The sequence below is a fragment of the Zalophus californianus genome, chromosome 5 (assembly GCF_009762305.2).
Source record: "Zalophus californianus isolate mZalCal1 chromosome 5, mZalCal1.pri.v2, whole genome shotgun sequence".
Classification (NCBI taxonomy): domain Eukaryota; kingdom Metazoa; phylum Chordata; class Mammalia; order Carnivora; family Otariidae; genus Zalophus; species Zalophus californianus.
The window spans coordinates 25,137,738-25,153,748 of NC_045599.1; the positions used below are offsets into that span (position 1 = coordinate 25,137,738).

The window sequence follows — 16,011 nt, forward strand, 5'->3', positions numbered from 1 at the left end:
ATGTTTTCTGATATTATGGAGACTGATTCCAAGATAAATAAAGGCACACTTGGTGCTTGACCTTGGTGAAATCAAAATACTTCCTCCTTATTGGTCCTCCCTTAATTTTACCGTTTAACTTCACATATATACCAACATTAAAAATTCAAATCATTACATCTGAAAAATGTTCACCATTATAGGCTATTTAAAACATAGCAATCAACTTCATGTAAAAAGAAATACAGACATTTGAGAAATTCTTAAGTTATTAATTTTGTTTTCTGTTATCTTTGGAGAAGAGCCAAATTATAGGAGCACACTGCATGTAAGTATAACATCCTATGGGACCAATGAGAAGTGCAATCTATGAATAGGAAATGTTAAGAAAGACTTCTCCAAAGAGATCAATGAATTAATGAAGTCTTGGGAGCTGAGCAGGACTTATCAAGAGGACACAGTAGGAGGCCATTCTGGTTAAAGGAGCAAATGTTAAAATTAAAATTGATTCGTTAAAGACAGAATTACCTTAGGTAAAGGAGCCTATAAGGACCTTCGGGGGGCGGGGAGGGGGAACCACAGGACCAAAGAAAGGGACCTCCAGCAAAATAATGGGGCCAGAAAGCTACAACGATAAACTGGTGCCAAATGAGGAAGAAATTTAAAAACAATTCTAATCTTGAAACTAAAGTCAAAAATATTTTAGACACATTTCTAACATATGTAACTTATTTACAAATTACATATATCCCTAGCAAAAATATTTTGTGTCCATTATGAAATATACACAAATCTCCATAAATTTAAAAGGATAAGATAATACTACATATAAATATAAACTCTATTTTTCTTCCCATGTCCTAGGGACTGTTCTGTGATCTACATCTTAAGATATTTGGGCTAAACTACTGGCCTTGCTAACTACTATCAGAAAGAAGACCTTCAAACCAGTAATTCCAAAAACCAGTCATCAGTTTTGGGCAGACACCCCTGTCATCATTTAATGAGATTCTAGCCACTGGTTGTGTACAGTAAAGCAACTTCAGTGACTTTCAAATAGATTTAGTTACCACTTTATCTTTTAAGGTTGGACAAAGAAAATACCTTGTTTCAAGTGAGCTACTATGAATAAACATTACAAAAAAACTGGGTGGGGGTGGGAGCAGTGGTAGGCTAAATGCTGGCTGTCCTAACTTCAAGCCAGCTTGATATTTCTTTTTCCTACTTTTACTTTCCCTTTGTTCTAATTCTTTAGCTTACTTGTTTTTTATTATATCAATATACTTAAATATCTTGGTAAACACATTTTATATTCAGGTATAGAACAGATAAATAGGAAAACCATTTTATAAGCAACAACAAAGACTGAGTATTTACAATAACAACAACAGGAATAGAAGCTGCTCACATACTGAATGGTTTTCAGAGCCTCAAACACTAGGCAGAACTTCCTATAAAAAAATCTCTCATTTAATCCTTTCACAAACTTATAGGTTACTCATCAAAAGAGATGTAGGAAGGTTACACAATGTGCCCAAAGTTAGAGAGGTATCTACACAAGCTGATGCAAAAGGAGGCATCCTTATTTTCCTTGATACGCAACAAGCTTGGAGGGTACAATGATGATGGTTCCCATTTTCAAGGCAAGTATATTGTGATGGGAGAAGTGGACATCTGAAGAAACCATCACAATGTAGTCTAATGAACGGTTACAAGTATATACATGGAATACTGTGGGAATGCAGAGATGTGTACCTAACCCCTCCCAAGAGAAAATCATGGAGTCCTCCCATGAAATGATATGGAATTGAGTCTTGAGGATGACTAAGTTAGTGCCAAGAAGACAAAGCCTAAAACAGCATGCTAAGTAAAAGGAACAACAGATCTAAGAGATGTATATACAAGCAGGTTTCTTACTCAACACACACATACACATACTGTATACGGTATATACACATATACAGTAAACATCTTGTAATATACGTCTATCAAATCACTTTAAACTTAGTGTTATATGTAAATTATATCTCAATACAGCTGAAAATAACTAAAAACATGGTTCCTTCAAGGATCAGCAAATTCGTTCAGCATGAATAAAAAGTAGAGAATATGTAGGAAAAAGGAAAAGACAAAGCTGGCGAGGTGGACAAAGTCCAGACCTTGCTGTCCAGTCTGGTAGCTACTAGCCACATGTGGTTACTTACACGTCAATTACTTAAAATTAAAATGCTAAATTAAAATCCTCAGTCATACCAGCCACATCTTAAGTGCGTAGTCACTTGTGGCTAGTTACTACCAACAATTTGGAAACACATATAAAATCAGAGAGGAAGGAGAAAATAATCTTGAAATCAAAGTGATTAATCAGATATCTTTTAATGAAGAGATTATGAGACACTTTCCAATTTAGAAAAAACTTTCCACTTTTTTTTTTTTTAAGATTTTATTTATTTGACAGAGACACAGCGAGAGAGGAAACACAAGCAGGGAGAGTGGCAGAGGGAGAAGCAGGCTCCCCGCTGAGCAAGGAGCCCGATACAGGACTTGATCCCAGGACCCTGGGATCATCACCTGAGCCGAAGGCAGACGCTCAACCGACTGAGTCACCCAGGTGTCCCTCCACGTTTCTTAAAATGAAAAAATACTGCTTTTATAGTGAAAGTGGGGTGGGGGAGTATGGGAGATGCTATTGCAACAGTTCCTTTTTTTAAGATTTTATTTATTGATTTTAGAGACAAAGAGAGCAAGTGCAAGCAGGGGGAGGGGCAGAGGGAGAGAGAATCCTAGGCAGACTCCCCAGTGAGCACGGAGCCCAACACGGGGCTTGATCTCAGGACCCAGCGGAAATCAAGAGTTGGACACTTAATCAACTGAGACACCCAGGCGCCCCAATGCTATTACAACGGTTCTAAAAAGAATGACAGTGAACACTAAGGTGATGACATGATGACATGGGGAAACTAGACTATGAGTGTGCAAACATGTTCCATGTTCTTTAGCAACCACCCCTTAAGACAGGCAGACCCAATACTACCATCCTCATTTTTTGAGGTACAGCAACCAAAGCACTAAGTGTTTAGACGAAATACCCTAACCATATAGTGAGTAAGGAAGAATTCAAGACAGATGGCTCATGAAAATGCTAGACTATTTTCGGTTGGCATAATTACCCATCTTACTCTCACTGAATAGTATTCCAATCACCTTCTTGCTATTTCTCAATATGAAATACACCTTCCTCAAATATATAAAATATTCTGAGAATATTCAAAAACATTTAAATTTGTTGAAAACTCTGATAGCAATACCCAAAGCAGTTTCAAAAATGTTACTGTTATAGAAGTGCTCTTTTTAACATTAAGAAAAAAAACCTTTCACTTTCACATTAAAATTATGGTTCTCATCATCTTTATATAAAGCAATGCATGACAAAACCACGACAATAATTCATAAAAATAAACAATCTTTTGGGGCACCTGGGTGGCTTAGTCGTTAACCATCTGCCTTCGGCTCAGGTCATGATCCCAGGGTCCTGGGATCGAGCCCCACGTCGGGCTCCCTGCTCAGCGGGAAACCTGCTTCTCCCTCTCCCACTCCCCCTGCTTGTGTTCCCTCTCTCAATGTGTCTCTGTCAAATAAATAAAAAAATCTTAAAAAAAAATCTTTTTCAATCATTCTAAGCATTCAATTAGAGAATAAAACATGAGAAGTCTTTCGTATACATAAAACTGTGATGTACAGGTTGTATACTAATACTACTTATGACAAAGACAACAGTAACAAAAAATTCTGTACATCTTTAAGAATTTCTGACCTTCAGCATTTCAGCAAGGAAAAGCTGATGATGGTGAGCAAATGAAAAAAGAAACTGTCAAATCTGTACTGCTGTCTACAAGAAAAAAATGATTCCTTTTGATCTCTCTGAATTGCTGACAACAAAAGACCTGAAAGACCCTAGGGTAGCCATAAAGCCAATTTTCTACCGGATGTTTTCACAAATACTAATTAAGATTTTTGCCGCAAAGCATCCTTTATCTAGACCAACTATCACTATGTAGGTATTTAGACAGACACATAGGTTTTACATACAGGTGACATTAATGAATAGTAAATGAAAACCTCTTAAAACCTTTCCCAAGTTGCCTGAAATACATCTGTTTTAGGGGGAAAAAAGCAAACAGGAACTATTAATTTCAAGAAATAGCAAATTTGGGCAACATGACCAAAAACCCTTTTCCAACCCAGTCTCATAGTTAATAACTAGTGTGAATCAACTTAGTTCTCCCCTCTACCAAATTCCTGACAGTACTTAATAGGGTAAGTACTTAAAACTAGCTACACAAACCTTTATATCCAACAATGCCACACTTCACTTAGAGTCATCAAATGCACAGAATCTCAAGCAGTTTGCCTGCTGCTCTTTCTGGTCTACACAGGAAACCAACATATCCCCAAGAGGACAACTTTCAGCACACATGGGAGTTAGAAGTACATGACTCAGAAGCAAAAGCCACAGCTACTTAGAGAAAATGTAGAATTTGCCTGGGCTTCAAGACAGGACACCAAAAAAGTCTAAGAACACACTAGAGCTGAGACTTGAGTAAGTGATCAAAACATACAAACTATGCACTGTAGCTCATATAAGGAAAACCAAATAATACAATTAAAAATAATAATTTTACTTCTCAGAATTTTTCTAAAGAAACCAACATATGGACAAACGTAACCACAAAGATAATTAGCACCTTGTTTTTTTATTAAGATTTTATTTATTTGACAGAGAGAAAGAGAGAACAAGCAGGGGGAGCTGCAGGCAGAGGGGGAGGGAGAATCAGGCTCTCTGCTGACCAGAGAGCCCGATGCAGGGCTCGAACCCAGGACCCTGGGATCATGACCTGAGCTGAACGCAGATGCTTAACCAACTGAGCCACCCAGGCGCCCCAGCACCTTATTTTAAAAAAATAAAAACAAAAAAAAATCTAAATGACCAAATATTGGGAAGTATGTAGATTATGGCAATTATTATAGTGGAGTACCAAAACACTCTTAAGAGTAATGTAAAAAAAAATTTTTTTTAAGCATTCAAAGCTGTTCACATCACACACGTAAAAAAGTTATCATATATTTAAAGTTTTAAAAAGCTAAAAAGCTTACATTTGTATCTCTATGTGGAAAAAAAAACCTTTACCCAAGAATATATGAAATGTCATCAATGGTTACATAACTGGGCAGTATGACTAGTCAATGTTTAATTTTTCCAAAACAGACACATATTACTTGTACAATAATGCAAACCTGTTAACTGAAATTAATTCATTATGGGGAAATTTATTACATAAAAAGAAATTTTTACATAATAAGAACAGGAAATGAACTTTGTGTGCCTCTAGATGTGGCAAAAAAAAAAAATTGGGGGACTATTTCAAGTTACTCTTTGTTGTTAGAAATAGAATGTATGGAACCAAAGACATAAGGCAAATGTGACTAAATCCTTAGAGCTGCCTTGAATTTAACATTTATTCCACTATACACAATTCCCTATATAATCCTTATTCCTAACATTGAAGGAGGAATTTGACAACCAAATGAATTAAACATACCCTTGGGAGTTTTGTTGCAATTAATCTCTAAACCGTTTTTATATTTTTGGGGGGACCATGACTTCTTTGAAACTGATAAAATATCCCTGGATTTATTCTTTCTTAGATTATCCTTATTTTTTTAAAGATTTTATTTATTTATTTGAGAGAGACAGAGAGAGCACAAGTAGGTGAGAGGGAGAAGCAGATTCCCCTCCAAGCAAGGAGCCCGACATGGGGGGGGGGGGGGGCTTGATCCCAGAACCCTGACTTAAATGACTGTGCCACCCATGCATCCCTATCCTTTCTTCTTGATTCAAATACTTTTTAGTTTAAAATGAAGTTCTCTACAATTACAAAACTGAAGACTTCTGGAGAAACAGCTTATGTTTCTTCTAGTGTTACAAAAGCTAATTATTTCATCTGTTTCTTCAATATTTGCATGTAAAAACATACCGCTAACACTTGCCCACGTTTCTGCACTAACACACAGTTTTTGTATCCCTCCCATACCACAAGAGAAAAATTGACATATTTTTCTTTTGTATGCCTTACAGCATATCAGGAAAAAAGCTCCCAACCTGAGTTCTCAGAACTCTTTTCCATATTCCATTCAGACAACGAAAAGGCAAGAAAATCCACAAATAAGGTCTAAAAAGATATGGTAAGATTTTTTACATTATTTAAACAAAAACCAAAGCAAAAAACAAAACTTCCACTGGTAAGAGCATTTCTACCAAACTCAACTGAGAAGTATTTTTAAAAAAATTATATATATTTATCTGCTCTAAAATTTTATACATTAAGCCCTAAGTGTTGATATTACCAAAAATACATGTAAATTAAAGATATTTATAAAAATTAAGGACGATCCATGAACTTTTCCTAAATACACTCACAGAAAGATAGCTGTTAATGTCCACATCATCAGTAATAGTTTGGCGCTCTCCTTTATAATTAATTTTCCGAAACCTTCGTCGAGACTGTCTGGCAGGAATTTCTCTTTGTAGAATACTGTCTTCATTATCTTTGGAATTCTCTACCTGAAACACATGTTCACATTCCTGATTAAATATCCAATTTTTTCCATATTACTGACAGTCTATGGAGTCTTAAGAGGCTCAAAGGAGGATTCATTTACTTCTTGCAAGTAACTGCCTCAAGAAAATAATCTGTGCAGGACAATACTCATGAGTTCAAGATTAAAGGTGACATTACTATAAATATCTGGAGACCACAGTTTCCTTCCAGGAAATAGTCTGTCTTGCTCACATAAACATATATGCTCTAAAAAAGTCACTTACCAGAAGCAAAGGCTGTTAACTACACCTACACATTCAATAATTAATTACCACTTCTGGGTTAGTCCAATTATAAGCTGCATGATTCTACATGTATTTATTTAGCCAATCATCATGGCTATGATTTCAGTGAAATGCTCAACAGCAAAACAAAAATGCTTTATGCATTATTCTTTGGTGTTCATCTTAATGTATGACAACAGAGTAAGGCTAGCATCCTTTTTTTTTTTTTTTAAAGATTCTGTTTTTGAATAATTTCTACATCCAATGTGGGGTTCGAACTCACAACCCTGAAATCAAGGGTTGCACCCTCCACTGACTAAGCCAGCCAGATGCCCCAAAGCTGGCATCTTTTAATAAAGAAGTGAAAACTAACATTTACTGAGGGCTAAAATGGGCCAGCATGCATAAACATTGTTATTATTTAGTTCACACAGTGAGCCTGTAAGCAATATTAGGTTTAGCTTATAGGTGAGCAAAGCAAAATCCCAAGAGATTACTTTCCAGTCTCACATTGTGATAATTATTAAAGTTGAGTTGGAATGTAGGTCTGTGTCCAACATTTATGGTACTGATACAAGACCACATTGCCTGTCCAATCACAGATGAAGCCATAAATTAAAAATTATTTTTAAGAAGGCATATTGATGGTCTACAGTGTAACATATAATTACCATCACATCACATAAACAGTATTTTTCCCCCACAAGTTTTCTTTCAAATGTCCTATCCTTGGCTAATATCAAAAATTTCCAGTTACCCAAGTATGAAATTTCATGAATATCCCTAATTCTCCTGCTTGTTTTCCAAATCTTATTTTCAATCACTTCTCAGAACTTGTCGATCCTTTTTTTATAAAGTACTCTCATATTGCCCTTTCTTTCATTCCCATTACCATCATTCCTTACTCAATTCTTAATCACTTCAGTCCTGAACTATACGAAGAAAGAGGTGACGTTGTTGCTTCAGACACGTTCCTCTCCAACTCCACCTTATATCGTCAAATAAATCACCTCAGTAAATCATCACTTTATCACGTTTCCTGTACAAAATGCTACAGTGGACCTCTAACAATTACTGAATGAATTTTAAACTATTATTTGTGATGTTCAAAGCCACTTATGACCCATCCTCCAAATTTATTACTGTACCTTATAAAAGCCTGGAAAAACTGCTCCCTTACCCTCCTCCCCACAAAAAAAAACTTTGTCACATAAAAGCTCTAATGAGATACACAAAATTTCCTGATGATTTCTCAGAAAGAGTTGATGTCTGTCTGTTTCAGGTATGAGTGGTACAAGAGTTCAAAAGCAGTGGCCAAGTCAATATGACTATTCATGGGTCCCTATAATATAGTAACTTACATTTTACTAAGTAACTTTACTTTGTGTTATCCTACCCATTCTGTCTTCACTTGCTGAACCACCGTTCATTTAAGACAGTTACCATCTCTTCTACAATTACAAAAGGCATTCCTGTCCTCAGACCACGACTACTTTATTTTGTGTACACAATCTGGACTTCTCATAAATAGGACATGCTCTCCACTGCCTTCAGGCCTTTGTATATGCTGCTGTGCTACTGCCACAAAGGCCACTCCTCCTCTGCCAACATCGTTGCATCCTTCCCATACTTCATGACCCCTCCCTCCTCTGCCCCAGGAAGCTACTACCCCTTCACATCAACCGTAATTACTACATAAGCCCATGTCATTAACAAGCTAATAAGTTCCCTAAGACAGGAACTGCGTTATATATATATTAATCTTTGTTCACTGAACATTCAGAAAGTTTGCCAAAATGGGCAATACATTAGATTCTTTCTCCCCATATATGATAGGTCCTTGGAAATACATGTAAGGTACTCAAGAAATATAAGGGTAGGCAGAGTAAGTTACTATTATTCTTCTGAAAGGTAAAATCCAGAAGAGACATGGGAATGATTTCCACCTCAACAAGTATTGAATTTTGAACAGGTAGCAATATATGCTACCTCCTTGAGATTTAATTTGCTTTCTAAAAAATGTCAAGAGTACCAAAATAGTCACTCCATCACTACATCAGAGCATGTACCAGAAAGTAAAGTTATATCACTTAGGGCTCACAACACTCCTATCACATAGCTACTGTTTCGATAGATCATAGAGTTTCTTAAAACTTAAGTAATTCATACAAGTGGGTAAGGACTCAAAACCCAAGTGTGACTACTAAAATTCATCTCCTTCATACTGCCCTATCCCAACGGATGAATTATATTATCCACATTAGGTGAAACTTCAGTATCACATAATCCTTAAATTTTCTAATATCTACTATTTATTGAGCAAAAGCAGAGATAAACAATAAAGGCTTTCCAAAATATAAATAGTAAATTAAGTCGAGGAAAGGAGTTTCTAAGAGTTTCTAAGAGTCTCAAAATTTTAAGGAAAGTACCAAATGAAAACAAAGACTAAACAATGTATGAAGGATTAAGTACCCTCAACAAACCTGCCAAGTAAACTGAAATGTGAGATTAAAAACAAAACTGCAAATGCATACCTCATGTGACAAAAGAAATCCAAAGGCCAAGACTGAAGTGAAAGCAAAAATACCAGGAGAAAGGTTACTAATGAGGCTCCTAATCTACCAGAAGACAGATTTCCTAACTCTAGAGACTAGCCCCTCCACTTTAATGGTTGTAGGGAGTGAGAAAGACAATAGATAATCCATCAAAGATGGGGAATCCAATAGGAGACTTACTCGTAAGCTCAACTCAACTAGCTGAATCCTTATTGTGAGGGTACAGAGGTATAAGCCTATCCTGCCGAAGGAGACAGGAAGAAAACTTGCTTGGCACTGAGAGAAGAGGGGGTAAAAAGCAACGAACCAAACAGACAAAAAACATTTTCCCTAAGAATTTAAAATATAAGCTATCCCTCATGCAGGTCATTAGTTTGAATTCATAATACCTTAAGCATGAAGTAAATTTAAAGATGTTCAGGATTGATAACGTACATATGCAACAGGCAAAAACAAATCTGAAACCTCTTTGCAAGACTTTAACTTTAACCCAAACCTCAAAGAATTCCCACACCTATTGTTCAAGATATATGACTTCCCAGATAAACATACCTTCTCCCCCCAAAAAACACAAGGAAAAAGACCCCCAACTACAACAAAAACCATGAAACATGGTAGGATAACCATGAACAAATAACAGACATAATGAGCAATAATGGCCCAGGAAAAGGACAACAGACTCACACTTGCAAATATTCCAATGTATTTTAAGTATTAGAAAATATAAAGTTATGATAAAAAAACTTTCCAACAAAAAGTAACTTGAAAATAAGCCAGAGATTATAAATAGCACTAAGTAGGTAAGGACTGACCAGGCCCAAAAACCCACAACAAACACAAGTGCCCTTACTCCCCAACACTAGGCCAGTGAGCAATGTGTAATAAGTAAATACAGTCTACATTTGGAAGAGGGACAAGAATGTATAGAGATATCCTGTATGAAACACAAGCGCACAAAGAAGACCTAAAATGGGGATGGAACAAGAACACTCAGAAAGACCTCCCAACAAACCAATCCCAATCCTAAGGACAAAGGAAAACTAGAGAAATTTGAAAGCACTGGTGCACTATTATGGTGTAACCATAATAACAAACAATGCAAACCTAGCTCAACTCTAGCAGAAGAAGAGGTGTATTCAGGTCCAGGCCTAAAGACTATCCTCATTCTCTACTGCCCTATATACAGTACGTATCATTAAATCCAAAATAATGACTCACATAAAAATAGAAAGGATAAAAAAACAAAACAGCAAAAACAAACAAAAAAACCAATCCACTGCCAAAAGACAAAGCAACCAACAGAGCAATCCACCAAAACCAGACATGATCCAGATGCTGCCACTATCAGAGAATTTAAGACAACTATGACCAATACAGTAAAGGCACCAGAAAGGTGGAAAAGGTGGACCATATAAACAGATGAAAAATTTCAGCAGACCTAAGGAAAATATGAGGGAGTAAAATGAGAAACTCAGAAATAAAAATCATAGTACCAAAGATGAAAAATGCCTTTGATAAACTCATCAGTAGACCTGATGCAAGTGAATTAAGAATCAATGAACTTAAACACAGGTCAAAAGAAATTGCCCAAACTGAAACAGAGGAAAAAGAAAAAAAAAGAGCAAAAAAAAAAAAAAAGGAATTAAACACCATATGGAGATATAACTAAAAAGAGAATAAAGTGGGAAGATAAAGCCAAAAAAATTATACAGTATGCAGAACAAAGTCAAGATGGGATGAAAAATAAGCAAGCATAAAAGATACAGACAGGCTGAAAAGATTTAAGATATACTTAAAGTTCAAGAACGAGATGACAGAAGAACAAGGTAATATCCAAAGAGAAAATGAAACTTTTTGATTAAAACAAAAACTCGAAGAGTCCAACAAGTCTGAAAATACAACTACAAATTCACATAGTAAAGATAAAAAGAAGACTTTTATGCAGCCACAAGGAAAATGTAGATCAGCTACAAAGGAAGGGTAATTAGATTAATAACGGACCTCTCAAAAAATACTAAGTGCCAGAAACAATGACTATATTGACTGTGCTAAGAAAAAAGGAAAAAAAAAAGGATTCTCCTCCCCAAATTGCATTCATGGCAAAACAATCCTCAAGAATGATACAAAATATAGTTGCAGTCGAAATAAAAAAGAAAAAGAAATACACCCAGCTGAGCTGTTTATCAACAAATATTAAAGAAAATTTTAAACGGTGTAACACAAATGCTCCCATAAAAAGGTCTCAGATGGAGGAAATTAAAAGTAAACAAATGGTAAATACATCATAAAATCTGAGCACACAATGACTTCATAAAACAGTAAGACAAAATTTGTGAAGTAGAAGTAAATATACACATACATGTTATCTATACATACATAACAGCTTTAACAATATCAACATTATCACCAACATTCTGGTATTACATGATTTTGCTTCCTAATGATTTATGTATATGTATCATAATAATTGTAATTACATACCATCACATATATGTAATATGTGTTTATGTCTTATACAAAAAAATTAAAAACTTTAATGTCACCTTTACTACTACAAATAAGACAACTAGCTCTTTGTGCCCAAGACTTATCCCATTAGAAATGCAAATTACTATGTATACTGTACAGAGAAAAACCATCTGATAGTACTCAAGACCCATTCACGATTTTTGAAACTTTTAGCAAACTAGGAAAAGAAGGAAACTTTCATAACCGTACTAAAGGCATCTGCATTAACTTTACAACAAACATTGAAAACTTTCTCCCGGCTTTTGGGAATGTGTAAGGAAAGCTCAGCATTACCAAAATACTGTCTTTTAAACTCACCAGAAATAATAAATCTCAGTGGAATTATACCAACAATTTTACATATACTTGTTTTGTTTTTGAATAGAGGTTGCATTTTTCCCTCCTTTTTGAATTATTTTAAGTATATAAAAAACATGTACACGGCTCCACTAAATAGGTCTTTCTCATCTTTCTTCTAGTTCTTCCTGGCTTTTTTTTATCCTTCCACACACAATCTGCACAAAACCACCATCATACCTGATAGCATTTTTCATTGGGATCTCATCAAATTTACAAGGTAACCAAAGGAAAATTGGTAGTTTTATGACGTTAACTCCCTATTTAAGAACATGGTTATCTCATTTTTTGTTCAAATTTAATTTTTTGCTTTTGGGGAGTATTTAATAATAATGTCTTTTTTTTTAAAGATTTATTTACTTGAGAGAGCGAGAATGAGAGAAAGAGAGAGAGAGAGTACATGAGACGGGGGAGGATCAGAGGGAGAAGGAGGCTCCTCGCTGAGCAGAGAGCCCGATGCGGGACTTAATCCCAGGACTCCAGGATCATGACCTGAGCCGAAGGCAGTCGCTTAAACAACTGAGCCACCCAGGCTTTGCAAATCTGTTTATAATGAAGTATTTTACGAGGTTATTGTAAATGTATTCTTATGTGATATACATATGTGCATATATATGTATTTACAAATATATATAAAAAAGGTCAATTTCTTGATTTCAATAAAAAAATCTGCTGGGATTCTGATGGGGACTGCACTCAATTTTATAGAAATTTGGAGACATTATTATCTTAAAAATACTGTTTCTCTCAATTTAGATCTAATAGCAATTTTTAAAAAATATTTTATTTATTCATATGAGAGAGAGAGCATGAGCAGGACGAGGAGCAGAGGGAGAGGGAGAAGCAGGCTCCTCGCTGAGCAGGGAGCCCGACGTGGGGTTTGATCCCAGGACCCTGAGATCATGACCTGAGCCAAAGTCAGATGCTTAACTGACTAAGCCACCCAGGCACCTCTCTCTCAATTTACATCTAAAGATCTCAAATTTATTTATGGTTTTCCGTGTTGATGTTTCCTACAACTTTTGTTAGATTTATTCTAACGTATACGGACTTTTTGATGTTTACAAATAGTATGTTCACTAAATTAATTTTTAAATTCTTGTTGGTTCTAAATATAAATACAACTGATTTCTGTACATAAATATCCAGTGACCTTGCTAAAATGACTTATTAATTCTAAAAAGTTTAGGTGTATTTTCTGATTTTCTACATGCAAATCATTCATCTGTTTAGTACAATTTTATATTTTTAAAGATTTTATTTATTTAGAGACAGAGCATGTAAGCAGGGGCAGGGGCAGAAAGAGTGGGAGAAAAAGAATCTCAAGCAGACTCTGCACACAGTCTGAAGCCGGGCTTGATCCCACCACCCTGAGATCTTGACCTAAGCCAAAATCAAGAGTCAGAAGCTCAAGCGACTGAGCCACCCAGGCTACATTATTTTTTTCGATCTATCCTTGTTCCCTTCCTTAAACGCACTTTACAGGATCTCTTAGCCAGTGGTTTTGGTAATGTTGAGCTTTCCTTACACATTTCCAAAGGCCTGGAGAAAGTTTTTAATGTTTAGCGTAGGGCTAATGCTGATAACTTTCATAAAGGTTATGAAAGTTTCCTTCTTTTCCTAGTTTGCTAAAAGCTTCAACAATCATGAATGGGTTCTGAGTACTATCAAATGCTTTTTCTGTATGTATACAGATGGTCATATGACTATAATTATATTACTATAATGAATCACAGTGATTTTCAAATATAGGCACACCTCAGAGATACTACAGGTTTGGTTCCAGGCCATTCTAATAAGGTAAATATTGCAATGAAGTGAATCAAATAAAATTTTTGGTTTCCCAATGCATAACCTGTGTTTACAAAACACTGTTGCCTATCAAGTGTACAAGAGCAGTATGTCTAAAAAAAACAAAGTACATACTTGCCTGAATTAAAAAATACTTCATTGCTAAATAATGCTAACCATCATGAGCTTTTATTGAGTTGTAATCACTGATCAGAAATCACCTTAATAATGAAAATTTAAAATATTGCAAAAATTACCAAGCAGTGACAAAAAAAACACGCAGGTGAGCAAATGCTGTTAAAAAAATGGCCCCAACAGACGACCTCACCAAGGGTTGCCACAAACTTATAGTAGGTAAAAAACAGTATCCATAAAGCACAATAAAGCAAACTGCAATAAAGCGACGTACTGCCTAAATTAAGTCAACCCTGCAACTCTGGGAATAAATTCAACAGTCATATTTTATCCTCTCGATGTATCACTGGGATTTGATTCCCTAGTATTTTAAGATTTTTAATTAAAAAAATCCTGGGGCACCTGGGTGGCTCAGTTGTTAAGCACCTGCCTTCGGCTCAGGTCATGATCCCAGAGTCCTGGGATGGAGCCCCAAGTTGGGCTCCCTGCTCAGTGGAGAGACTGTGTCTCCCTCTCCCTAACAACCCTCTCTCCCCCACTCAGGCTCTTGCTGGCTCTCTCTCAAATGAAAACAAATAAATAAATAAATAAATAACCTGTAATATTGCCTTTCTGTAATGTACTTGTCAGGTTTTGCTATCACAATTAAACCGGGCTCTCAAACATTATGTCACTTATATGTCAATAAAAATAAAATTAAACTGGATGCATAAAAAAGGAATGCAATCTTTCTCTTTCCTGTTAAGACTTTTTGTATTCTTATTTAAATGTTGGGGGAAAAAATCACCAATGAAACCATGTGGGTGGAAATTTCTAAATGAAAAGGTCTGTTAATTACAGATGCACTTTCTTTCTAGAAAATGGATTATGAAGATTTTCTGTGTGTGTGCACACATGCACATGCTTATTTTAGTAAATTGTTTTTTAAGGAATTTGATGATCTAAAATGCAAAACTTATTTAAGTTTTTAATAATATCCTTTACTATTTTTAGAATTTTCATTAGGTCCATAGTAGTCTATCCTTTTCTCACTCCTGATATTAAGCTATGCAACATATTTTGTTCTTGACTATTTTTGACAAAGTAGTATCAAATTTATTACTCTGTTCTGAGTATCAACTTTTACCTTTCTTCATCCTCTTTAACTATGCTTTACAGGCCACTGACTTTTTATCTTTGTTTCTTGGCTTCTAATTTCTGTAGGTATAGTTCGCTGCTCTCTAATTTCCTGATGTGGATACTTACCTTCACTGAATGTCAGCCTTTCTCCTAAAACGTTAAGGCTTAAATTATTCACCTAAGGCTCAAGACAAATTTCATAAAATCTGATATATCCTCTTCATTCAGCTCAAAATAGTTTCTCATTTTCATAGCGATTCTTTGACAAGTGATTTAAGTATACTGCTGAATTTCAAGTTATAATTTGTTTTAGTTGTTTTTATAATTGGTTTCTAAGTTAACTCCATAACGGCCAAAACACAAACCAAAAATAAATTCTTCCTTGAGATTTGTTTTACATTCCAGAGTATAACATTTATTTTTATTATTTTTAAATTTATTTATTTTAGAGCACTCCCATGCTCAAGCAGGGGGAGGAGCAGAGGTAAAGGATCTCAAACAGAATCCTCGCTGAGCACAGAGCCCAGGGCTTGGTGCTTGATTCCAGGACCCTGAGATCTCATGATCTGAGCCAAAACCAGGAGTCTGGAGCTCAACCAAATGAGCCACCCAGGCGAGCAGAGTACCTTCCACGTGTGCTTGAAAAGTACATATATTCTTTGTTGATGGGTGTGTAGTTCTCTA

The 16,011-nt window shown here is 35.6% G+C and overlaps 1 protein-coding gene across 12 annotated transcripts in view; it reads right to left on the reverse strand.

Moving 5' to 3' along the window:
• RAPGEF6 (Rap guanine nucleotide exchange factor 6) overlaps positions 1–16,011 on the reverse strand; it is a 197,088-nt gene that overhangs the window by 115,989 nt on the left and 65,088 nt on the right. For 10 of the 12 annotated variants that reach the window (XM_035727570.1, XM_035727566.1, XM_035727569.1 and 7 more), the window contains one exon: positions 6,458–6,601. The exons of the other annotated variants lie outside the window; for them this stretch is intronic. In XM_035727570.1, coding sequence (XP_035583463.1) covers positions 6,458–6,601 — 144 coding nt within the window. The remainder of the gene's footprint in view (positions 1–6,457; positions 6,602–16,011) is intronic. 12 annotated transcript variants of the gene reach the window in all.